The 25,577-nt window shown below is 39.6% G+C and overlaps 1 protein-coding gene across 1 annotated transcript in view; it reads right to left on the bottom strand.

Moving 5' to 3' along the window:
* Positions 1–8,874: 8,874 nt before the first annotated feature.
* Positions 8,875–25,577, bottom strand: part of septin7a (septin 7a) — a 38,821-nt gene continuing 22,118 nt past the window's right edge. The window contains exons 5-14 of the mRNA XM_051955903.1: positions 24,163–24,263; positions 23,940–24,074; positions 20,185–20,302; positions 19,702–19,794; positions 18,863–18,959; positions 14,979–15,030; positions 13,460–13,585; positions 10,829–10,964; positions 10,563–10,708; positions 8,875–9,696 (exon numbers count right to left, since the gene is read on the bottom strand). Of these exons, the coding sequence (XP_051811863.1) occupies positions 9,660–9,696; positions 10,563–10,708; positions 10,829–10,964; positions 13,460–13,585; positions 14,979–15,030; positions 18,863–18,959; positions 19,702–19,794; positions 20,185–20,302; positions 23,940–24,074; positions 24,163–24,263 (1,041 nt within the window). The 3' untranslated portion in view covers positions 8,875–9,659. The remainder of the gene's footprint in view (positions 9,697–10,562; positions 10,709–10,828; positions 10,965–13,459; positions 13,586–14,978; positions 15,031–18,862; positions 18,960–19,701; positions 19,795–20,184; positions 20,303–23,939; positions 24,075–24,162; positions 24,264–25,577) is intronic.

The raw sequence follows: 25,577 nt of genomic DNA, 5'->3' as shown, positions 1-25,577 counted from the left end.
AAATTACTTCAATAAGAAAACTGTGCAGAAAAGTTCAATAAAGTGCCCATATATTTTTTGAATGTCAAATGGATTGATTGAAACAGTAGAAAAACTGAAAGAAAAAATGAAAACATGTATAAAATAAATTGCACAATAAAATAGATGTCATGTCATCAATGTCATTATTTTCCTTATGTTGTGTAAACCTGTGTATAAATCGATATTTTTTGAGATAATAACAATCATAATAATAATACATTTTCTTTATAAAGCACTTTTCATTTGAAGAAATCTCAAAGTGCTACACACACACACACACACACACACACACACACACACAAACAACAAAAAACAGTACAAACATTTAAAATTACAATTTTTAAAAGCAGTCCTTAAAGTAAGTTAAAAGCTTCTTTAAAGAGGAAGATCTTCAAGTGGTCTGTCTGTGGGGTCCTGAGATGACTGTGAGAAGATGGAATGATCTGATATACCAACATTTTTCTAGATATAGAAGATCTCTATTCAATGTCAAAATTTTCTTTTGAGATATCAATATGCTATGTGCATTAAGTGCAATCACTGCCTACTTAATTTATTATTATTGTTATATTTTGTATTATTTATATGTGTACTTATGAATTTTTATATTTGATTTCAATTTCTTCATGTCTACATTTTATCCCCTTTGCTGCAGTATCAGTAATGTACATTTATTTATACACGTACTTTTTTTGCTTGTTTATCGTGTCTTTGGTTCTTGATAAGAGGTGTTAATCAACTTTCCCATATACAATATTGCAAGCATCAGATGTGACCTCTCCTTAAATATATATAATCACTGTGCTCTTTGCTGTTGTTGCTCCTGTGAATATATATCTGTAGTTTTTCACCCCAGCTTTTATTTTGGAAAGTAGAGACTCTCCCTGTCAATTTATGTTTCCTCCAGGAGTGACAGGGGGCGTGGCTTCTGACATGACGTCAAGGTGTTAAAATTACTGGAGAAGTGAAGCAGAACTGACAGACATGTTGTAACCTGCAGCTTGTTCACTTATCAATTAATTTTTTTATGCACATTATAAGTCAACACTTTGACTGAGGTTTGGCCTGCGTGTGCTGTGAACTCTGCAGCTGGTCTCAGTGTTTGCTTGGGCCTCAATCAGCTGAAGGACGTCACCACTCTGGTTTCCTCTGACCTGATTCTACCTGAGGGAATTAGCATTGCATTATAATTTCAGATAAGACTTGTGCTTTGGTTTCATTCTCCATCAACAGAGCCTATGATGATGCATTGGCCATATGATTCTCTCATCTAAAGCTCTTTTCAATTGGAAATAAAAAGCACAATGGGATTGTTACATTTGCACCCATTCTGGCGCAGACATGCACCGCTGTTGATTTCATGCCAATGTGTGCTAATGTAACCGGTTTTATTAACGTTTCACACCAGCACATTGCATAAGTGAGATTCAGAGACTGGTTCATGATGAGGTTTCAGTTTTTTTTTTTACATTTTTATTTAACCTTTATTAAGCCACGTTGGTCTCGTTGAGATTCAATGACTTCTTCTCCAAGGGAAGCCTGGCCAAGACAACAGCCAGAGAAATATTAAAAGTGCAACAATTAAAAACAGACAACACCAACTCATTCAACAAAATAAATAAAATACATGCTAGAATAAAATACAGGATTAAGAATTTACATTAACAGGCTTCTCAATGGAGTCTTGAGGGCTCTCAAGGGGTTCCAGTGATATAAGAGGAGTTTTTGGAGCCCCTTAAATGGGTTGAACCAAAGATTAAAATGAGTTCTAGGGTCTCTTGTTGGGATGTCGAGGACTCTTAAGGCATTCTGAGGGTCTACTCAAGATCCCTTCTCCTCGGAAGCACCCTGAGCTGTTGATTTAGCTCCAGAAATATTTTGAAGTTTAATTAAATACATGTGGGGGGGTCTAGAAGTGTGTTATAGAGTCAGACAAAAATGAGGACTACTTGTTTTTTGATCGAATGCTTGAGGGGTTTTCAATGGTCCTTTCCCATAGGTCTTTCTTTGGGGCTTGTTCACATGGATTTGTGGTTCTTTGGCAGTCTGTTTTTCAGATGGGCATAATGTTTAATTGGGATCCACTGACATGGAGCTGTGGTACTGACACAGACATTTGGTGCAGACAGTCAGCTGTGTAACAGGATTCTCTGCTACTAAAAGGATAAGCCACTGTTCGCATCACAGCTCTATTTACAGGCAGGATGCCTCAAGACATACATGCTGGACATTGTCAGCTTGACCCCACCTTCACCGCTTATGCAATAAAGATTAAGCAGAAATCCCCAGTGCAGGTATGATCCAATTAAATAATCAAAGAAGGGATTCAAAGCTGGCGGCATCGACTTCCCTTAAAAGGACAAATGCAAAAGAAGAATGGAGCTAAATGATCCAAATCAGTTAAGAGGATTTAGATTTCACAGTGATATGAATCCAAAGAACGTAATGGCCGCTCAGGATGGTCTGATAGCATCTTCTGCTGCCTGCTGTCTAATATTACTAATCCTGTGGATCTTGTCAGTGGCTCTTCTTGGCTCCACTTGACCTGGTAAAAGAGCACGTGTGTCAGTTTGTGGCCACGGGCCAGCAGAGACACATGTAACTACTGGTCAGTCACCTTGTGTTTGCCTTGTACTTGTTTTTTCCTCTGTTCACGCTGTTGTTTTGTAGGAGTAAAAAGAAAGAAGTGGGCTGTCCAGAGTGTCCCATGCCTTCACCTTAAATCAGCTGGGATAGACTCCAGCCTCCCTTGATGAGGCTGAAGTGGTGTATAGATAATGTTAAGAATCAAGACATCTCTGACAATTACCTGTTGTCTCAAATGTAGTCGCCGTTGCCTGTGAATACAATGAAGACAGGTTGCTACTAACGGTTTGATTATTTGTTTCTGGATCGCAATGCAGGCTTGCAAAGTCGGGAACGGCACCAGCATGGTTATGGTGCGTGACTGCAACACATGCTGTGATGTACTCACATTTTACGGTGACGCAATGACATGGCTCTAACTTGGCTCCTTGCCAATGCAAAAGCAAACCGGTTCTTAGGAGGCATGAGAACACCAGTTAAGCACCAGCACCGAACTCGCACCTGGTTCTTTATGGTCGAAAAGGATTACTAGGGAGAAATTTTCCTGTTACGGCCCTGGTGTCCCCGGCTCAGCAGGAAATCTTCCCTCCATGCGTTATTAGTGTTCCCTGATTCACAAGATCAAAATTTCAGTTTGTCCAATATTTTTGGTTTATGACAGAATCCTTTCAAAACTAATAAAATTTCCCTCAGTTTAACTTTGTGTTGAGGTCTAATGATCAAATCTGTTCACATGCTAAGCTAACAGACTGAACACGGTGAACAACACCCGCTGATCACTGCCATTTTAAACATGTTGCTACGCCTGCTCGACAATTTGACAAACATCACCGCTATGCTTCACCAGCAGGGCGACATCTTCTAGTTTTGTTAATCTTTCACTAAGGATCAATTACATAATTACAGCTCATTTTAATGTAAAAATCCCTTATTCTTAGCCTGAAAGTACTGCTGAGCTTATAAATTCTACTTACAGTTTAACAGTCTCCTGATTGTATTTGTAGCTCTGTACTGCCAGAATAGCATGCATTTTTGAATTATATAAAACACAGCTAGAGTGAGAGTTGTTGGTCTCAGTGACTTATTACCCACATACATAACATTTTGCCCAGAGCGGGGGTTAATGAAGAAACACTGTAGCTTTCAGTGAACGCAGGTCAATGTCAGGACAGAAATTAACCAGACATGAACCAACATTGTTTCATCTGATAAGAGAGAGAATCTGGCAGCTGTAGTGTTTGAACAGTGAAGTGGATGAATCAGGGAAGCGCAGCCGGTTCCTACAGATCATGCCCCACAGTAAAGACTGATCCTCGTAATGTAGTCAAGGTCCGGTCCTCTTACGGACCGAGGCAGGATAACATTTGTGACCCCTTCCTGTCTTGTCATGTGGGCTGACACACCAGGTTTAAGTGTACACCTTTGTAATTGGCTGAGAATGTCCTTACCTATTTGACCTGAAGGGTGCGCTGGCCAATCAAAAAGAAGAGATGCCGTCAGACTGGTGGGGTTGTGGTGTGACGCTGGGCTACAGCAGTGTGTGTGTTTCTACTGCACACAGCAGCTTTGAGTCCAAAGGGTCCAGGTTTTGTTTGAACAGACAAGAGAGAAAATACGAATTTGAGGTTACATCAATGAACATTTCAAAGACTATTTTTCTTTAAAAATGAAAAATGTCATGACCACAGCTATCATTACGACTCATTTGATTGATTAGATACTGTATTGTGGACCTGATCAACATACTGGTTGTCTGTGGGAAGACCTCTGATTGATTCAGCTTATTTGTACCTTGATTCCTCACTGTTACCACATTAAACTCCTGTTCCAGTGTTTGCTAATGTCAGTGGTAGATAGGAAGTAAACCTGGATCCAAGCTGTTCCTAGCAGCACAATTCCTGTGAAATAGGTTTCAGCAGGAAGTGTCCAGTTTCTCTATCTTGACAAAAACAACATACTGAGGTGAGAGACCTGGGACCTCTGGTCTATATGTACGGTGACATTGAGGGTTTTGAGGATGAGATGGAATGGGGACACAAAAGCATACACAGTTACTAACAAAAATCAGTCTACTAAGGGCAGGAAAATAACTCCCCAATCTTTTCCAGAGAATGCACCATCTTTTAGTCATTTGGAAACTTCCTCATTACTGCAAACATTCAGGAACTCAAAATCCACCTTAAAAACATTTGCAGTCCTACAAAAACTAAAAAATTGTCTTTAAACAATACTCTATTATTAATGTGGCATTCTAATAAAGATCCATTTCAACAACTCTAGAACCTATTTAAAGACTCCTGAGCTCCCCATAAGAACTCTTGGAATCCATTCAAGACCCCTGAAATCTTCTCAGTGAAAGCCCAAACCTGCTTAAGAATGTGTGGAAAGGTTGAAGGTTCACAAGGATTTATGTCAAGAACCGATGCAGATCATTTAGTAGTTGAGGACTCCTACAACCCCAGGAAGCATGACTCCCACCAACACCCAGAAAGCCTCTTCCAGACCCCTTTAGGGACTATTTTCATTGACTGTTGACTTTTTCAAGAATCCTTGGAGCCTTAATAGTCAAGAACTTTTTGATTTCCTCAAGAGACTCCCCCAACAACTTAAGTAGGTTATTCAAGAATCATTTGTTAACCCCATTACCCTCACAAGGAACACAGAGGCCACCTTAAACATGTTGTTTTCTGCAGGATCTTGTTAACCTCTCTGGACTATCTCACAAACTTAGCACTCTCAGAAACCTCTACAGCCCTTACAAGTCCCAACAATTTTGTTGCTCCTATGACCCTCATACCAAATATAGCAACACTTCAAGAACCTCTGCAGTCTTCTTACGTATACCACTGTGAACTCAAGATGAGCAAAACCATCTTAATGAGCACTGAAACTCACAGAACCATTTAAAAATAGCACCTCCCAGGCTTGGAAATGAAATTTTCAGAAACCTCTAGATTGCACTTAAGAGCTCCTGCAGTTCCCTTAAACACTTAATGAGCTTCACAAAGAATTAGATGTCCTTCAAACATTTAAAGAGGAATTGTAATCCTAATACATGATGCTAGAAAGCTAGAATCATGTAATGAGCACTCTTTTCTTCCATCCCTGAAATGAGGACCCTAAGGGAACCCTTAGAACCTGTTAATGTCATCCTGACCACCTCAGAGACTACTGAACCTACCACAGGAGAGCCAGAGCTGTAAAGAGGTTATGTAATAATTCAGGAACCTTTAGTGTTTCCTGAAGAGCTCTTCAAACTCCCAGAAGGACTCCAGGAGTTTCCTGAAGAACATCCTGTTACTCCTCCCGAAAATACCTCCTGAATGACTGCTGGAGGCCCCTCAAGATGGTCTCAGAATGTGACAGACTAAACACTCACCTTTAATAATTAAGGAATTAAAACTATTTTCAAACTAACTGTTTTAAACCATTTGCTTTCATTACACAGAGATCTTCACAGTCAGCAGACCAAGGTGCACCGTGCTCCTGATAGAGCTTCTAATCTGGCCTGTTAACGCAGAATGAAAGTATGACAAAGGTCAGAAAGGAATCTCTTTTCATTAGGTCAAAGGGCATGACAACACAAGTAGATGGCGAGTCCTTTGCTCAGCACAATAAGGGTTTTAAGTACGTTGTGACAATACAGTACGGTCACGGTTAAAGTTCAGAGAGACTCTGATAAGACTTACCAAGGACACAGAAAGTCCCTGAACATGTCAACAGAAGTTTGGTGCAGTGTTTTGCTGCCACCTGCAGGTCACAGTACAAACTCCAGAATTCTACATTTCACTTTAAAGCCCAAGTATGGTCTCCAAGTATGTTTTTTTTTGTCATTATCTTCTGTATTTTCTGTTTTTTTTTTTTTTTTGCAGATGCCTTTCTTATTTCATCTTGTTAGACATCTAGAGCACTTTTACTTACTGCCTCTATGCTACGGTTCCATGTGTTTAGTCTGTTATTTGCCTTGTATTCAAATCCATTCATGGATAAGTCATGAAAAAATATTTGCCCCCTTCTCGAATTCTTTTTTAAAAAAAATATTGTCTCCACTTTAATGTTTAAGACCATCAAACAACTTTAGATATTAGACAAAGATAACCAAAGTGAACACAAAATGCAGTTTTTAAATGATTATTTAATGTTCTAAGTGAAAAAAGCTACCCAAACCTACCTGGTCCTACATGAAAAAGTAATTGCCCCCCTTGAAAAATCATGAATTAACTGTGGCTAATCACATTTTTTGGAACATGAGTTTGTTTTCACTGACCATACCCAAGCCTTGATTACCTCCACAACTGTCAATCAAGAAATCACTTAAATAGAACCTGCCTCACAAAATGAAGTCGGCCAAAAGATCTCAAAAAGCTACGACAAAATGCTGTAATCCAAAGAAGTTCCAGAGCAGCCTGGAAAGGGTTACAAAGCCATTTCTAAAGCTTTAGTACTCCAGCAAACCACAGTGAGTGCCATTATCCACAAATGGAAAAAAACATGGAACAGTGGTGAACCCTCCAGCAAAAATGGCATCCAGGGCAGAGTTCCAAAGCAAAAAACCATGGCTGACCAAAAGAAAATAAAAGCCCGTCTTACTTTTGCAAACAAACATCTGAATGATCCCCAAGACTTTCGGGAGAATATTCTATGGACTGATGAGACAAAAGTTAAACTTTTTTGGAAGGTGTGTGTTTCGTTACATCTGGCATAAAAGTAATACAGCAGAAAAAGAACATCACAGAACAGTCAAACATGGTGGTGGTAGTGTGATGGTCTGGGGCTGCTTTGCTGCTTCAGGACCTGGACGACTTGCTGTGATTGATGGAACCATGGATTTTGCTCTCTTACCAGAAAATCCTGAAGGAGAATCTTCGGCCATCAGTTCGTGACCTCAAGCTGAACCGCACTTTGGTTCTGCAGGATGACAATTGAAATACACCAGCAAGTCAACTACTGAATGACTTGACTCCAATTGAAACGCTTTGGCATGACCTTAAAAAGCTCATTCATGTTGGAAATCCCTCCAGTGTTGCTGAATTAGGACAATTCTGCAAAGAAGAGTGGGCCAAAAATATCTCCACTGAGATGTGAAAGATTTATTGCCAGTTATAGAAAATGCTCGATTTCAGTCGTTGCTGCTGAGGGCGACCCAGCCTGTTATCAGGTTTAGGGGGCAATTACTTTTTTACACAGGGCCTGGTAGCTGTGAATAGTTTTATTAAATAAAATCATGATTTAAAAACTGCATTTTGTGTTTACTTGGGTTGTCTTTGTCTGATATTAGTTTGAGGATCTTAAACATTAAAATGGGGGGAAATATGCAAAAAAAACAGGAATTTAAGAAGGGGGCAAATACTTTTTCACAGTGCTGTACATACTACCCATGAACGACAAGTACTATATTTTCTGCTATACTTACAATACACATTTTTGCACTTGGAAACAGAGTGCAAAATGTTATTCCAGCAATCCAATTGTGCTTTTACTGTCCTGAAAGCGTTTCTGGATATATTTCACGGCGTTCCAGATTTAATTTTCTCCAGCTGCGAACAACCCCTACTATTCCTTTGAGCTTTGCACTGTGGGGAAATAGTGCACATGAGGCGGATGCAGTGAACACACTACACGATCAAAACCTGATCAGAATTACAAACAATGTGAGGGTGTAAACATACAGTTGTAGTTTGGAGGATGACTTTTCCTTAATTTGGCTTAAATGGTTTTCCCAGTTTGGTGTAGAAGAATTGAGCCGATCTCAGCCCCATCCAGCACATTCGGGATGAACCGGGACACTGATGGCGAGTGAGGTCTTATCTCCTAACACTCATTAATTACTCCCTAATTATGTTGTAGTAAATCCCTGCAGCCAGGTTCCAGCGTCTGGTGGGTTTTAGAGGAGGTCAGGCTGTTAAAAAAGCCCACGAACGCCAGCGGTTTTGGAATCACATGTTAGGCAACTGCATTCCTGTCATGTGAAGCACAGCCAGAATCATTAGTGTTTTTTTTTCCCATCACAATTTTATTATGTGACTTTGTACATAAAAACAAGACATTACAAAATAGAGCTGCAGTACAGCCAGTGCTAAATGTGATGTAAAGAAAACCAATTTCCTACAGTGATCCAGTTAACTGTTGCTTCACTGAAGCACCTCAGCTCCAGCTCTCCCATCCACCAACATCTAACACAGGACTCTCTGCATCCTGCGCCTCCAAAGGTTTCTGTTTTTAGACAGAATCTCAACAGAAGTTCAAATAAATTCATGTGGACGCACCTCATGAGCAGTTTTTTTTAATTTGTTACACTCAGCATGAGTGAAGTCAGGAATACATGTTTGGTGGGCTGGAAAACATCGGCTTTAATACTCAAACAAAAAAACGGAACACAATTCCTATACCAGGACCAATACAAAAGAGAAAGTAAGAAAATTTCACACACAACTGAAATTAAACACTGCAGTTTATGGTTATACGATTTACATCTGAGGAGTCGGAGGAGCGTAATGTCTTGGGAGGAAATTAAATGTGATACCTAAATAAGTGAACCGAGAGATATTAATATCTCTCTTTCTATATATATATATAAAAAAACAGTGCCTGAGGTGAGCTTCAGCCTGACGCTGGCTGCAAACATGCAGGAGTAAAAGGCTGACCTCTTTGTTTGGTTGTTTTGGCATTAAAAGGATGCAGATCAGTGCAGCATCCAACATTCCCAATGTAGAAGAAGAAAAGAGGAAAGAACAACTGGACTCTGAACTGTGTCCTCGTTTTTATCCAGAAAGGAAGGAAGAATACCAGCTTTCTGTGTGAAAATTCTGTTTACGCGATCAGTGACCCAAAAGTACACTGAGTCAATACGAAGATAACAACAGTTCTTTAAGGAGGTCAAATTCAGAGTCCAGACAGTGCTGCCCCCTGGCTTTCATTTGATTATTACACAGTAATATGGTCGAACTGCAGATGTAGTTGATCGACAGATGTTCTGACAATCGAAGCTGGTAGATTGGCAGATAATAATAACAATAATACAACTGCAACATTGGGAAGATCCTCCAGAGTTCTTAAAATATCTTCTTCTTTTTGTTCTTTTCCAAGGTCCTGCACAAACGAGAGAAAATGAGAAATCAGGTATTTAACAAAACGCTCCTGCTTTTAATCAAAACACTCTGCTGGGTGTGACGGGGCTCAACTTAGACAATCAGCAAATCATTTACTGGCTCCCAAAGCATTTGATCTGTGATATTTCAACAGCAGCCAGGCAAGAGAAGGGAGAACTAACTGTCGACTTCACAGTGTAGAGACATATGCTTTACAAATTTGAAGTAAGAAATACATCTTTTAAAATAAAACACAAGTAACACGCCAAGATCAGCCAGAAGTTTGGCTTCATTTTCTCAGTTATTTTTTTTAAAGAATATGATCCAAACGGTGCATTTTTAGTGTTTCTTTTTTTAAATGAGACAACAAATTCAGTAATTTTGAATAAATACCATGATTTCAAGTTTAGATTTCACATCACAGATATAAAATCCTACAAATCTTTCTGTTTTACAGTTTCTGACTGCGATAAATTGCATCATATTGGTGATGTTTTTTAAGACAACATACTATTAAAACCCTGCTGCTGGGTTTGTGGGGTTCAGAGGGTTAACAGGAAGAACAAGATGTGTAAGTACTGTATACGTGTATTTAACCTTGAGCTGCTCCAGCTTTGATTTTAATTTGACAGCATTAAATTCGGACTTGCACTGAGTTCACATATGACCTCTTAATAGACATGCCTCTTCTGAATAAAGCCCCTAGGATTCTAAATTTGAAATTACTGAAATACAATAAATAAATAAAAAATTTCTGTTGGGTTTCCTCCAACATTATCAGCAAGCAGTGTTAAGAGTCAAACTGAAAGTTGTACATTTAGGACATCTTCAGCCTACTGCTGATCACATGTGTGGTTTATTTTTTACCTGGATGCGTCTAGTTTCTGCTGTTCCAGAATCCTCTGCTGGGCCTCCCAGCTGGCCTTCTCCTCTTCATGTTGGCGACGCTTCTCCTCCAGTTCTTTGTGCTGGGCCTCCAGATTCTTCTTCATTTGCTCGTGACGCCTCTGGAGCTGTAAGGACATGAAAGTACAGTCAGCGATAAGCAAAAAATGTACAAAACGTGCAAAAAAAAAAAAAAAAGGAAAGATAACACAACATGCAAAAATCCCCACCAGACTGATCGTGTTTACCTCAACCTCAGAGTCTCTGAGCTTCTGGAGCTTCTCTTTGACCTTCATCTCAAACACTTGTTCCATTTCCTGTTCCATCTTCTTCATCTTGGCCACATGATCCCGTCGCTCCTCCTCCATCTGGGCTAGAGGACTCCTGGAGACACAAACCAGTGTCATACAGACAGCACACAGCAGCAGCTACAGGGATCTGTAACCTCCCAGGTAGACACTTGAACTACATAGAAAATGTGCCCCCCTCCCACTCATAAAGGCTTTTCTGACTAGACAGTGCTGACAGGGGCAAGAGGCAGGGTCAGGGATAGATGGTTTCCAGAGAAGGCTGCAGCAAGAAAGAGACAGGAGAATAAACTGATCTCCAAGAGCATTATCTCCACAGAGGACAGCAGTCGCAGTAAGAAAAAATCTATCGACTTTGTATAAAATCCAGTTACATTTGATTCAGTTGACTATATTAGTATTAGCACCGTTTCAGGAGATACATAATGAACAGCAGTGAGTGCACCCATGTGCAAAATCACTTAAACGTCAAAGGATTTCAGAATACATCTCTCAATAACTGCACTACATTTAAGCTGAACAGTAGGATGATTCTTTTACTGAACATTCAAAAACAAACACTTCTGAAAGACTACAGTGAAAACACAGGCCCCAAAGTAGAAACTCAATGCCACAAAAGTAAATACACCTGTGATCAATGAACCACTGTCTCACCTGTGATTTCCAGTTAGCCTAATTACAAGACAACTATTACAAAGTGCCATATGAACACCACAACCTTTCCAGTTTGTGCTACTTTGGACATATAGAAAGAGCCATAGTACCACTAATCAGAGAAGAACTCTAAAATAATGCCACAGACAGCATGCTGCTGTCACAATCTAGTTCTGAAAAACAGACGGGCTGACACAGCATACTTGCAAAGGGGAAATCAGAGTTACTGTGACAGCGTGAGGCAAATCTTCAGTCTATAGCTGGCAGTGAAGAGTAAAAGTCCCGATTGCACTTCAGCACAAAAGCCATCAGAACACTTTGCTAAAATGAATGACCAGAAGCCTAATAAGTACTAAGGGATTCTTTGGTGTGATGAGACTAAGATAAATGAGTGAAGCACATAGGTGAGAGAGTGATGATGTTGGACTGAAAGAGTGCAAAAGGTGACGTTCATAGATGAAACTATGAACATCTGCGGATAAACCAAAATACTGGCTGACAAGATGACTCCCAGTCTGCAGAAGCTTGGCAGAGGAGAAATGTTCCACAAGAGTTTCTAAAGAAGAACAAAGTAAAAACTGTGACCTGGCCGAGTGTATTTCAGAGCAACACAACCCCTCTAGCAGCTGAAAAACATCGTCTCTGAGGAATGGAAGAACCCCTCCTCAGACCTTTGTGCAACACTGAAATCCTCCATGCCAAAAAGATTCAATTGGTCATTAAAATGAAGCAGGACATGTGAAGTACTGACTTTTGTTGCGCTGACTTCCTACTGTGGAGCCTGTATTGTTACCCTTTGATGCACAACATGGGTCAAAAGTGACCCAAATTCAATGGAAAATGGCTATCCCTTCACCCACATTGTGCATCAAAGGGTTAATATAGCAAATCTACACTGCTGGTTACAGAAAACACCCTACTATTCAATTGAGAGGGTAAACAATTTTTCAATCATTTGACATTTTAGTAATATTGCACATGGGTGTATCCACTATCATTGTACACTGTAGCTATGAGTAACGGAGACTTTGTTGTCATTCTGCTCCCACTTTCTTTAGTTTGTAGTTTCTTTCACCACACAACAATCTTTCCCAGCAGTTTAGCATTTAGTCAGTAGTTGCAGTCGTTGCATGGAGAATTCTTCAACACTGGGGGCCAAGAAATGTGTAATTAAAGTACAACACAGGTAATTAAGTTGGACTGCCAATAGGGACGAGAGAACGCCACTGACTGGATATATTACACAGAGTTTAAGTTTGCAGTCTCTGTTCTAAAATTCTGTAATTTATGGTCAAACATGATAAACAAAATAACATCATTTTTCAAATAAATATATAAAGTAAAGCATTGCAGGTGGAAAAGAATAAAAGGAACCCTATGAGGCGGGGGAAATGAAAACGGTCAGAGAAAGGGGTGAAAATGCATTGTTTGGAGAGGTTATGAAGAAATGAAGTAACACTTACATGCCTTCAGCCGTGTCAGGTCTAAAAACAAACAAATGCACAGACACTTAGCATGCTGCCATAAACCATGCATTAGCTTGTGAGAGTGTGCTGGTGGTTACTTATGGCTGCAGCCAGTGGATTAGGTGTCAGATGGTGCCGCAGTTAGTGCTGTCAGATTAGACACAACTGATACTGGTGGCCAGTTAGTTGGGGGGTGTTAGAGCAGGCTTGTTTGGGCTGAGAATGGTTTGGGCTGCTTTAGTGACAGCTTGCCAAGTTTAATCTGTCGGTCAGTCAATGCGGACTTTGACCTGTGACCTGCGGGTTCCTCCAGAGCTCAGAGTGGGATTAGGCTGCTCAGAGCATCCTCACAAAATCAGCAGCCAGATCAGCAACACTGTCCCATCAGTCCATAGTATTAATGTGCATTTCAGAAACGGGAAAGCTTTGCATGCTGCACTGATGAACTCACTTGGTTAGCTGTCCCTTGTTCTTATTGTTGTCCACACCGTTGTAGGTGACGGCAGCCAGTTTCCTGCTGCGGTAGTTTTCATAGTGAACATTGTTTGTCACGTCCTTTAGGTCCTGCATGTGGGTCCTGGAAAACATCACCAGTAAACAAGAGTGGTCAGAAAAAGGCACAATCGCTGTCAGTGGCATCCACTCCAGCACTTTTTATGATAACTTTTAAGTGCAAAAGAAACCTATCTAGCTTTCAATTTAATCAAAACCTATCAAACATTTAGCCCATCTTTCCTTTATTGTAGTGGTGTCTGAGGTTGTTTCCAGCTTCAATTAGTCACTGTGACCTATAGATCACTGCACATACAAGCCTACAAAACAGCATTACTGTCATTATTCCAATTACATTTGACAAAAACACCAGATTTGCTCTTTGTAGATAAAGGTGTTTACAAGAGAAAAAAAATGAAACACTAAAAGCAAACATCAGGGCCGGCCGCTGGCATAAACACTCTATGCTGTTGTTTATAGCCACATCCACTAGAGGGGGCCACACCACAATAAGTGTGTAATTCGCATTCTGTCCCTGTCTTTATTTCAATAAAACATAAATCTGTTAATGCTGTTAATCATGTGCATGTGTGTTTTAACCCAATTACAAGCTGTGCACGTGATTTGGTAGTTGCCCTGTGCATGTTTTGGGGCCACAAAAAAAATCTTGCTTAGGGCCACCAAAGTCTTAGGGCCGGCCCTGGCAAACATAAACATTGTAACTGTGAACATTAAATGATTATCTCCCGTGAGCTTCTGTTTTTTTTAAGTTATTACTAATTATACACCACTGTTCAAAAGTATGGGGTCAGACAATTTCATGTTTTCCATGAAAACTCCCACTTTTATTCATGTGCTACCATAACTGCACAATGGGTTTTCTAATCATCAGTTAGCCCGTCAACACCATTTGCACTACTGTGTTTATATATTCCTTTCTAGCTGTAAATTTCTTTATATACTGTATTATATTTATTTTTATTACTACTACTTTTGTTTTCCTACCTGTTCCTCTTTTTGTAGTTTCTATTTTATTATTCTCTCCCATACTCCTAGGGTGACACCGACGGCCGAAACCAAATTCCTTATATGTTGTGTACATATTTGGCCATTAAAGCTGATTCTGACTAGCTAACACAGTGTAGCATTAGAACACAGGAATGATGGTTGCTGGAAATGTTCCTCTGTACCCCTATGTCGACATTCCGTTAAAAGTCACCCGTTTCCAGCTAGAAAAGTAATTTACACATTAACAATGTCAAAAATGTAAATTAAAATCTGTTTTGTTGTTTTTTTTTTTGCTGCCTTAGCTAATAGTAGGAAATGTCCACTGACCAGCTAATCAGTTAATAAAAACTAAAAAAAAAAAGTCTGTACTTCTGATTCATTTAGTGTCAGAAAAAAAATGCTTTTCTTTCAAATATAAGGACATTTCTCAGTGAGCCCAAACTCTGAATGTTGCGTACATTTCTACTTACCTGATGAGCATGTTCCGGAGGATCGTAAAATCACAGTGCTCTCCATTTTCCACTGTAAGACAACACAGACGCAACAGAGATTAGATCAAGCTCCAAACACTGCTAGACACTTACATAATAGGATTCCTGCACGGATTATGACCACAGCACAGAAAACAGACATTACAGCAAATCCTATTAAACAGCACAGACAACAATTTGATCATAACATCCAAACTGAGGATGTTTTACAAATTACAGTAAAGGTGTTTTCAACAGAGTAATTGCAAAAATGTCAGAATGGGGCAACAAACACAAGCAGCCACAGGATAAGGTGGTTTATTTCAGGGAAAAACTGTGTGTGTGCACACCTGTGCTGGAACAGGCAGTCAGTCTGTAAACAGTGTTGGATGTTGAAATGAACTGTTAGGGAAATAAATTTCCATTTGCTTTCATCTTGTTTTTCAAATAGAGTGACAAACTTGAGGATTTTTTACAACCTGTTGACTGTCTATATTTCATTGCTTTATTCAAGTAGGATACCATTAGGTGGTAGTCTTTTTAAATTATTTGTTATTTTGTGGACAGACACAATTATTCAATAAAGTAACAGACAAACCAGTCATCTGAACCCCAAAACCTGCTGGCTGACTGTGAAAGCATGGAAACAAAAAAGAAAATAGACAAATAAGCAGCAAAATGGCACCATTTGATAGCCAGAAACTGTCAAAAATGAAACTGAATTTTTGATCGGAAAATGACCAAATCTAAGCTTTAAACCTGACATTTTAGCCAAAATCACTATATTCTATACAACTTGTAAAATTTCAGAAAAAATAAGCCGTCGACACTAGATTCTTTAAAAAAGAAAAAGAAATTGGAATCCTTGGCACAAGCAAGAAGCCATGACTGAGCCATGACTCAGCTGTGACCAACAGTCATCTGACAAAAATTCAGGGCGTTTTTGGTTAAACTGCAGGCTGAGCAGAAAAAAGTATGGAATAACAAATTTAAAATGTGGGTAGTAAAATATCTATAGTATGTTGAGCCACCATTTTTTCCCCAGTAAACTGAGGGAAAATGTTGATTGCAGTTTTTTTAATTCTTGTAAAATAATTTCTATTAAAAAAACAACTTTCTATATTCTTGACGGCATTTTAACTGTCATTCTGCACAAAAAGACATATTTGAGTTCTCTTTATTGCTGGTCATGGCTGTTCTGTTTGCAAAGACCTGAATGACTTTATATAACAGTGAAATGAGCACACAGTGAATAAAAATGTGACAAAACCAAAGAAGCAGCAAGAAAGCACTGGGGTTTCATTGGGTTAATCAATATTGAAAGTAATCCTTAGTTGGAGCCCATTTTTTCAAGTGAGCTGACAGAAGAAAGTGTCTCATAGTGAAAAACACTGTTTAACATAGAAAAACATGCCAGGAAGTTAAATATGTGCATCAAATGTAAAAATATCAAATAATGGCAATGAGATTTTATAAGGACAGCAAATTTCAAAATTAGCTGCATGCATGATGGGGTGTCTGTTTCTCAGGTTTTAAACGATACATTTACTAACTGTATGACATTACAGATAAGGAGCATATTTTATTTGGTGTGGTGCATAATCCATATTAAAATGATACAGTACGTTTTAGTCCTGCAGCAAAGGGAAACAGAAGTTTAGTTTTCTTTTGGCTTTTGTTGGATATTTGGGCAATTTCATTTTGTACCTGAGCCCAGGAACAGACAAAAGATAGAGGAATGTTATCAGATGAAGCAACTATAATGAATAAATGAATGAATATTACAAGTCGATACATAAATTAAATGATGTCAATGAAGGAAAACAAAGCATACTGTTATTCCCTAATCCCTTATTGGGAGGTGTAAAAAGCTGAAAACATGGACGGCTGCAATACCAGAAGCTGTCAGCGTGTGGCATCACATGCTATTTTTTCCATCCCTCCTCCAGTGAAGCTCACCACAGTCCTCTGAGGTTTCTCTGTGGTAGAGTGACTTGCATAGCTTCTCAGGGACCTTGCCCTCTTTCTCTCTCCCCCGCCCTCTCTCCATATTTATGCTGACATGGAGCCAAAAACATTTTTGGTATTCCAAAACTCACTCCCCATGGACGGCAAACCCTGGCGGCAAACCAGTTTCATAGTAGCACTCCTACCAGTCACTTGATTGGACGTGCTGTGCCCAGTTGTTTCCTTTCTTTCTTTCTTTCTTTTTTTTTTTACTTAGACAACAACAGAACGTTTATGATCTGGAATGTTCCCCTCACTGCCTCAGATTCATCCGTTACAGTTGGTATCTGTGAGCTGAGACACATTCATGCTGTCCTCATCACTTCAAGCTGCATACGTTTGATATATCTCGCCGCAATGTGACTGCAGCTTCCTGTGTCATGTCAAACAGGATTCTCATATCCTGTGCTGAAGAGAAAAATGTGTAGTCTCTCAGTGGCGGCTCAAAATGTCACTGCTTTTCTTCATATTATCAGTCTTGCTTGCAGTTGTGTTTTTGTTACAGGGGTTAAGCTGTGAACGGTTAGCAGAGCAAACTGATTCCTATTGTCTTGAGGTCTGTTTATACAATATGACTGAATTATGCTTATCAGTTGTTTAGGATTTACAGAGCTATCACATATGGCAAGAAATTAAAGAGGTCATTTTGCTTAGAAATGTTTTAACCAATTAACTAAACTAAAATAGCTGATTATTACGCTTCTTGTCAATCAACTAAACAGCTAATTACCCAACTCTGCTGATTATTTATAACTTTCTAACTACTACTTCCTCATAAAACACTGCAAAGTTGATTTTTTTAAACATTCAAAAACTTGCACCTGATATTTTCACCCTCTGTTATAAACTAATGTGCGTCATACAGATGCATTAAAAAGGCTTGTATTTGAAGTAAATATGTTTTTTTCACCATCACATTATGACGAGACTGAAAGTTCATCCATGAGCTTAAAAGCACAAAGTCCATTGAGAAGCTGGTTTGAACTGTTCAACTGTACTAACATATTTTTGTGGTTTCTCAAACCGTCCCTATTTAATAGTTCGAGGACTTCTCATCTGCACTCACTAAAAAGTTGAAGATTTAAAGTTTGTTCTTTCAGCTATTTCCACACATCAGTCAACTCCATTTCCATGACAAATGGACAACTGCATCTGCTGACAAACATGTGATACAAGCTCAAGACTGTTTGTTTCTTTGCCTGTTAGACTTCTTGGTAATTTATGGCTTGCATGAACTACACAATTCCAGGGCTGCCATTATCTGTGCACACATGGGCTAATACAAGATGCAAAGAACTCTGCATGTTGAAATGCTGCATTATACAACCACTCAGGGTCAAAAACTCCCTGAATGACCTTTAAACTTATTGTATGTTATGTCACATTGACTTGTAACATTTTTAATCAATGTTGAAAAATGTTGTTTGAGAGAGCAATGCTGTTACTAGATCTAGATATAAGACAGGATAGGATAATTGTGCCTTTGCAGTAAGCTAACGTTTGGAATGATATAGCATGGGACTGAAACACACCACACTATTTTTAAATCCCTTCTTCTATATGAAATATATATTTGATGTAATCCCCTTCATACTGCATATAAGCAATAAGCCAGTTTTTACATGTACTGTCCACCACAGCTCAGGCCAAAGCATTTCCTTTGTACTGGGCTTATATAGTCATGATACAGTGTTTGTGTTTGGCATGAGAGCACATGGATTGCGTTACTGGTTTGCAAATCATCTACACATGATGCCTGCTCAATAATCCAATATAACTGTGGAAATATTAGTGTGTTTGCACATGTTTGTGAAGGGGACATTCCAATGCAGTTGATCAATTTGCAGGCTGGGATCAGGTGACCTTTGACCTCTTACCTTCAGCCACACCCCAGGGGTACTGCCTGCCACGAACTCGCTTTCCGTTGACCTCGATAATGGTGTTGCTACCGACTACAGCCAAGGGTAAACGATCCTGTGGAGAGGAGGGAGGAGGCACAACTGTTGCATAGCTCACACACAACAGCTAAAAATAGACTGTTGGTTGTGGATGTGCACTGTCATGCACAGAGGCACTGTATGTACAGTACACAACATAAGCGGGTACAAACCTATGCAACATCACTTTAATGTTAATCAACTCTCATTAATTGCAGATTTTCTAAGTTAAACTGTAGTGTATAGATTATATTAAAAGTACAGGCCCCAAAGTAGAAACAAAACTGAGGATATCTGTGATTTCTAAATCAGCATAATTGCATGAACATGGTTATAAAAAAAAAAAAAGCTTGTGAACACCAGAATTTTCCCCTTTTTAGACCTATGGGCTGGATCTATCTGTATCATGACTCTACATGGAAAGGAACTGTCAAAGAAACTGAAAAATGCACATAATTTCTAAGGACAGCGTCCAAAGAAAAAAAACAACATAAACTATGTTTAGGTCGTCGGCACATTGCTACATTATATTTTGCTAAAGGAACTGAAAAAGTCTGTTATTATTTGAAGCATATCCTTTGGTCTGATGAGATTAAAACAACATGAGGCCAATGAGGTCCAGCATGTTTGGTGTGATGATATTAATCTGCATGCAACGCATCCTAATGAGGATTAAGTGGTGTATAGATAATGTATGTAAGGATGGATGGACATTGAAGTGATATAACAGAAGAGTATTTACTTCTAATTTGATGGACAGCTGTTTTGAAGGAACTAACCTTGATTTTCCTGACCATCTTCATCTCCTCCTCATCCTCCGTCTCTGGGAACTCGTAAATTTTGATTTTATGCTCCTGGATTTCTTTCATGATCTACAGGGATAAGAGAGGGACAGGAGGATGCAGAGTGGGATGGAAAATCAGCGTGAGAGGTGATGTAGAGAGGTGTATGACAAACAGTTTCAAAAAACTCAACAGCCAAGATTAACTAACTCCGTTGATGGTAATATTCACAAACAAAACATTCAATTTTAGCTTGTTTATGATTAAAAAAATATGCCCAAAAAGCAAAAAAAAAAAAAAAAAGAGCAATATACCTAGAAATAGGGCAGTAGAAATGGTAGTGTTGACAAGCACCAAATGGAAACCTGTCATTGAATCCTTTAGCCATAGTACTGACATCAATGCAATTTAAACAAATCATAAAATATAGCAACCAAACAGAAACATATGGACTGAAACATGCAGAAGTCACACACACACCTGTTTCTTGAACTGCTGGCACTCCTCAGGAGTCATCGTGTCAGCTTTTGCGATGAGAGGGATGATATTTACTTTTTCATGTAACCGTTTCATGAATTCAATATCAAGGGGCTTCAGTCTGGAGAAAAAGAGCAAACAGAAGCAACAGTTTAAAGGTTAGTGAGGCACTAGGGTTTAAAGGTTACACTGAATAGCTCTGGTTTGAGCTAAGCTGGAGGGCTGGTTGACCTCAAACTGCACATGTGGATGGAGCAAACACCACTGTAAATCTGTCTGTTTGGACTGTTTGCTGCTGTCATGGCATTACAAGTGCCTAAGCCTCTATGTGGTATGAACTATTGTCGGTGACCCACAGAAAAGGTTTTGGAAAGCCAGTAGTTCATCGCTACCATTTTATTCACAGGATACCTCAACCATGTCCTGACTCATGCACTATATTTTATAGGCACTCATCACACTCAGAATCTCTGCCGAAAAATTCAGCAAAGTGAAAGCAACGCTATCAAAAATAAACTCTAAAATAAAAATGGAAAAAAAAATAAAAAAATCCTCAAAAATGTAGAAAGCCCAAAACTGGAGAAGTGGTATTGTTATAAAGGCAACAAATATTAATTTTTTTCTTCTTGCCTCCCTTACCCAATTGATAAATAAAAACTCTCCATGGTACTGTTTTGGAAAGCATTTCCACTTTACTTGTGAAGACTAAACCATTTGCACAACACTGCATATCACTAATTTCAGCGAAGTGTTCAGGTTAAATCGAAAATGTCTATCCAAATTGATCTGCAGGCCTGCTTAAAAATACATTTGCCTGATTTCAATGACAGTTGAAAATTATTATTGGCTGTTTCTACATTTGTCATAGTTTATTAAATCTTACTGTATGATCAGCTACTATTGTTTTCATCTATGGAAGCTGAGCTGTGGACAAGTGTTTGGCTTGGATGGGTTTCAGTAAGGTGAGGTCCACCCAGCACTACCTCTTTCAGTTGAATCAGTTATTCAGGGCTTTTTGACCAAATTTTGATACATACCAACAGTACGTTAGGAAACATAGCCCAGAGTATTATGTGTTGACAATGGAACTTAATTAGAGAGATTGAAAGAAAAATAAAATATACTTAATCATTAATCTAATAAGTTCACCTTTCAATTTGCCTTTTTAAAATGATTTCTGGCATTATAAAGTCAACATAAAGCACAAAAGACATTCAATACTTAATGTTTAGCTATGGTTGTGTGTTTTCCACTGATGTGCAGGACTTTACATTACAGCAAAACAGATGCAGACAGTGAGTAATAATGTGACAGGAGCAGAGACTAGAAAGTACTTGGAGGGCTCAGCGGGTTAATCCACACATGGAAACACGCACATACACAATGTTCTCGAGCAGATGTTGAAAATGAATGGATCCACATGATGCTTTTCATTTGCCAAGAGAACCAACAAGGCTGCGGTCAGTATCCCACGCTGGCTCACTGCGGGCAAACAGGCTCCACAAGCACTGGACTGCAAAACCACCATCAGTAGGCAGGACAGTGTGGCTTGTGTGTGCCGTCTGTGTGTGTGCGTGTGTGTGTGTGTGTGTGCGTGTGCATTTGGCAGTAGCTACAGCCAAGACACAGATGGGAGGAATGAGGTCTCCAGGTCAGTGAGCTCAGGGCAGATTACACCAATGTTACTCCTGCCCGGTAACCCGGTTGGAGGCTACAGGCAGAACTAACTTGGCTTCAGCTGGCCAGAAAAATCAGGCACCAGGGGAACAACGCTGACATACACAGCTGAAATCTGTTGCTCTGCTGCATTGTTGCTTCCCCTGTGACTGAGTCCAACACTCCAAACAACTGAAAGTACTTAAAAATCAATAAATTCTTACTAATGTTTTAGGTCATTTTAGGTCATTCGTCAAGCACCACAGCAGACATCTCCCGTGAGGTTCCTCAGGGATGTATTCAAGGCCATTTTTTGTTTATTTTTCCTGTACATGCATCCTCTTAGAGAGATCTTTCACAAATACAACTTTTCTTTTCACTGTTGACTATTCACTTTTAAACTCAAATAACTAGGGTGACTGTCATCATCAAAAATATTAACCTATAACTCTTTACACCTCAGTGAAGCCAGAATGGTATTTTTGGTTCTCTATTCCCACAAATCGCAATATTCAAAAACTTTAACAATCTGTCTGAGTAAGTCACTGCAATGGAAATATGTTGGTGTCACTTTTGATTGTGAACTCAGCTTTGAGAAGCTGATAAACTGACATCTTCACTCAACTATAAATGCCTTTAATATGTGGAATAATCCAACTGTTTTCTGGTCCATTTCCAGCTCATTTGCAACAATTCTCTAAAATCATTCTAACAAGCACTGTCTGAGTCTGTTGGTTGGGAGTCCAGCAGTCCAAGAGGTTCCATTTCTCCAAGTTTGTGTTGAGCTTGTTCAACCGATGTTTGATTAAATACGGGTGCTGCTTTTCTTAAATCTTTTCACTCTGCTCTGTGTGCGTTTGCCCTTGTGTAAACTGTGGCTAACACAGAGAGAAGGAAACAAAAGGAGAAAAAAAAAAGATCACTCACAACCAGGTTTTAAGTGCCCTTCTTAGCCCGCAGCATGCTGTACATTATTTTATATTGCATTATCTTATTTTAGCACCATTCCCACCGACTCCAAGGTCTTGGTTCTTCAAAAATACTTTGTGGCCTGGCACCATGATCTAACTCTGGCAACATGAGTCCACGTTTGTAAGACTGCAGTGGGATAAATCTCATTTTCTTACAGCTTTTGTAGTCCCAATGCTATGTGTTACATGTAAAGTTGGATAAAACTTGGTAAAGTGCAGCTGCAGAGAGCTTATAAGCATTCCAGTTCTGCCTGGTATCTTCAGTTCAACTCACAGGTGTCATGCCAGCAATTTCATTTTAACATCTCCATGACCTTAAAAACTGTGAGAATGCCTCCATGACAAACTAATTTTGCTGCAATCTTCAGTATTATGCGTCTATGCTTTTGGCCTCGACTGGGGTATGAGGCACCAAGATGTTAGCAGCAGATCTATAAAAGTGGCCTTTCTCAGCAAATTAATCAAGGTCTCACATGTGTAACAGTGTGGTTCTAAATTTTCAGCTTAAAATACTGCAAAGATGGTTCATTGCTGGTAATCAAAGATCCTCACTTACAGTCGTAAACAGATTATAGACACAGTTAACGTAGCATCCACCAGAATCCAAGGTTTCTCAGGAGAAAATTGCATAAAGCATCACATTGCCTGTGCCAGCCCGCCTTCTTCCCAGTGTAAGGCTCCAGAGCCATGCGACCAAAAAGTTGTCAGGTGTGACTAAACATTTCCATTGGTTACACCCACATTTCGTAGCCCTGCGTGCAGCATTATTTTTCTTACCCTGCCCACATTCTTCATTACATTGCAGACTGAAGATCATTCTGTACAGACTGAAGACTAACTTTTTACATAACTTTAGTTTGTCAAAGTCACTGCCTAGTTTTCTCTTCTTTCAGTTCATCAACTTTAAGAACTGACGGTTGACTTGTTGTCTAATTTGTCCCACCCCTTGCTGTGTGTCATTGCAACAAAATAATCAATATTATTCACTTCTCTTGTCAATGATTTTGATGTTGTTTCTGATGGTGAATGTTCTATGGAAGGTATGTCTACAAAATTGTCCTATCTGAAATACATTTAGTGTCCTAATCTTTTCAGAAGTTCAGTAATGAATAGAATCCCTGTAGTACATACCCATGTCCTGACGGAGCAATGAAATACAGGCAGCACTGCACTCTGCTGTCTGGCATCTGCCGTCTGTTGACCCGTGACTCTGCGTTGAGGTAATCCTCAAACTTACTGTCAATGTAATCGATGACTGGCTGCCAGCTGGGGACAACAGATCATTCACATGATTGGAAAGTGAAGTTTCAGTGACGGTTACTTGTAATAACCAGTGACAGATGGCAGAGCTCACCAGTTACTGTTGTCAACAGCATCACCAAAGCCAGGGGTGTCAACGATGGTGAGCAGAAGATGCACTCCTCCTTCCTTTACCAGGACCTTTGACTGTTCCACCTGCAACCACCAAAAACAAAACTCAGTCAGGCCATATCGAAAATAATTACAAAATCACTGCAGAAGACTGACTTTTTACTTGGCATGGTCTTGTTACCCGTTTGGAGCAGTGTATATTACAGTTTCAATTATTCATAAGTTGTTTTTAAAAACCATACTTGATTTTTTGGTGCAATCTATAGAATACATGAAGTTAATTTCACATGTTGGCAGCCTAAAACTACAACAGGGGTTACCATCTCTTCACATATGCAGGGATGGGATCTGCAAGTTCTGATTCCAGCAGAAAGTTGTTTGGGGGGGGGGGGGGGGGGGGGGGGGGGCAGCGACTTCCAATCGCTGGGCCGTTTACAATCGTCGTTAACAAGCTATCGTTAACGTCGTTACCATCGCGCGGGAGTATCAGCGACAATAAAGTGTTCAAACTTGAAATTAAATCCGCGGATCTGCACTAAATTCCCATCCCTGAAAAAAAGCGGATTTCCGCGAATTCACGGAAAAAAATCACATCCCTGCATATGTGAACTACAGACAGCAATTTCAACATCTTATGTTTCATGCCAAAAGCCAGTTCATAGTTTACCGTACATTTCCAATTTGTTGTCTGCTCCCAAACAAAGCGAATGTTGTTCATATTTGGCTATTCAACACATTTGACAGCGAACATGCGCCAGATTTATGCTCCTCTCGCACCCAGCCAGGGCTGTGGACAAGCACAAAAGGATGACACTGACCCTGCCCAGGAACATCTTGGTGAAAAAGTCGTAGAAACATATTATGGAGGAAAACTTGATATCGTAATGAAAAGACATGGAATAGAAGATACTTTCCAAATGAGGGCATGACCACTGATTACTTCTTTATATCCTTAATCAATTTACAGACAGCAGATCAGAACTAAAATTGCTCCGCAAACTAATTAACCACAGCCAGTCAAAGCTGTTTTGCAGCTACACAACCTAACATCTTTGCAGAGTCTTGGACAGATAGCAGAGGGATGGTGGGGGTGGGGTGAAAGAACGTGGTAAACAAAGCTGCTTCTGAAGACATCAGAAAGATCAGAAGGGGGCTGAGCTTTGATCAGTGGGGGTCGAGGCAGAACTTGTGATCAGCAGATGAACTTTGATTTAATCAGCAGAACTGAACCAGACCTCATCTGTCAATCTTTTATATGAGAGGCACTCAGAGTTCCCAGACTGTCAGTGAGTGACACACGGATATTACACTCCCTTGAAAACAGATGTCGGGCAAGACCTGTGATTGCTGCCCCAATCTGAACATCCGTTTTTATTGGATGATGGCTTAAGATTGCAG

The sequence above is a fragment of the Acanthochromis polyacanthus genome, chromosome 11, assembly GCF_021347895.1.
Source record: "Acanthochromis polyacanthus isolate Apoly-LR-REF ecotype Palm Island chromosome 11, KAUST_Apoly_ChrSc, whole genome shotgun sequence".
NCBI lineage: Eukaryota > Metazoa > Chordata > Actinopteri > Pomacentridae > Acanthochromis > Acanthochromis polyacanthus.
This window is presented reverse-complemented; position numbering and strand designations above follow the sequence as displayed.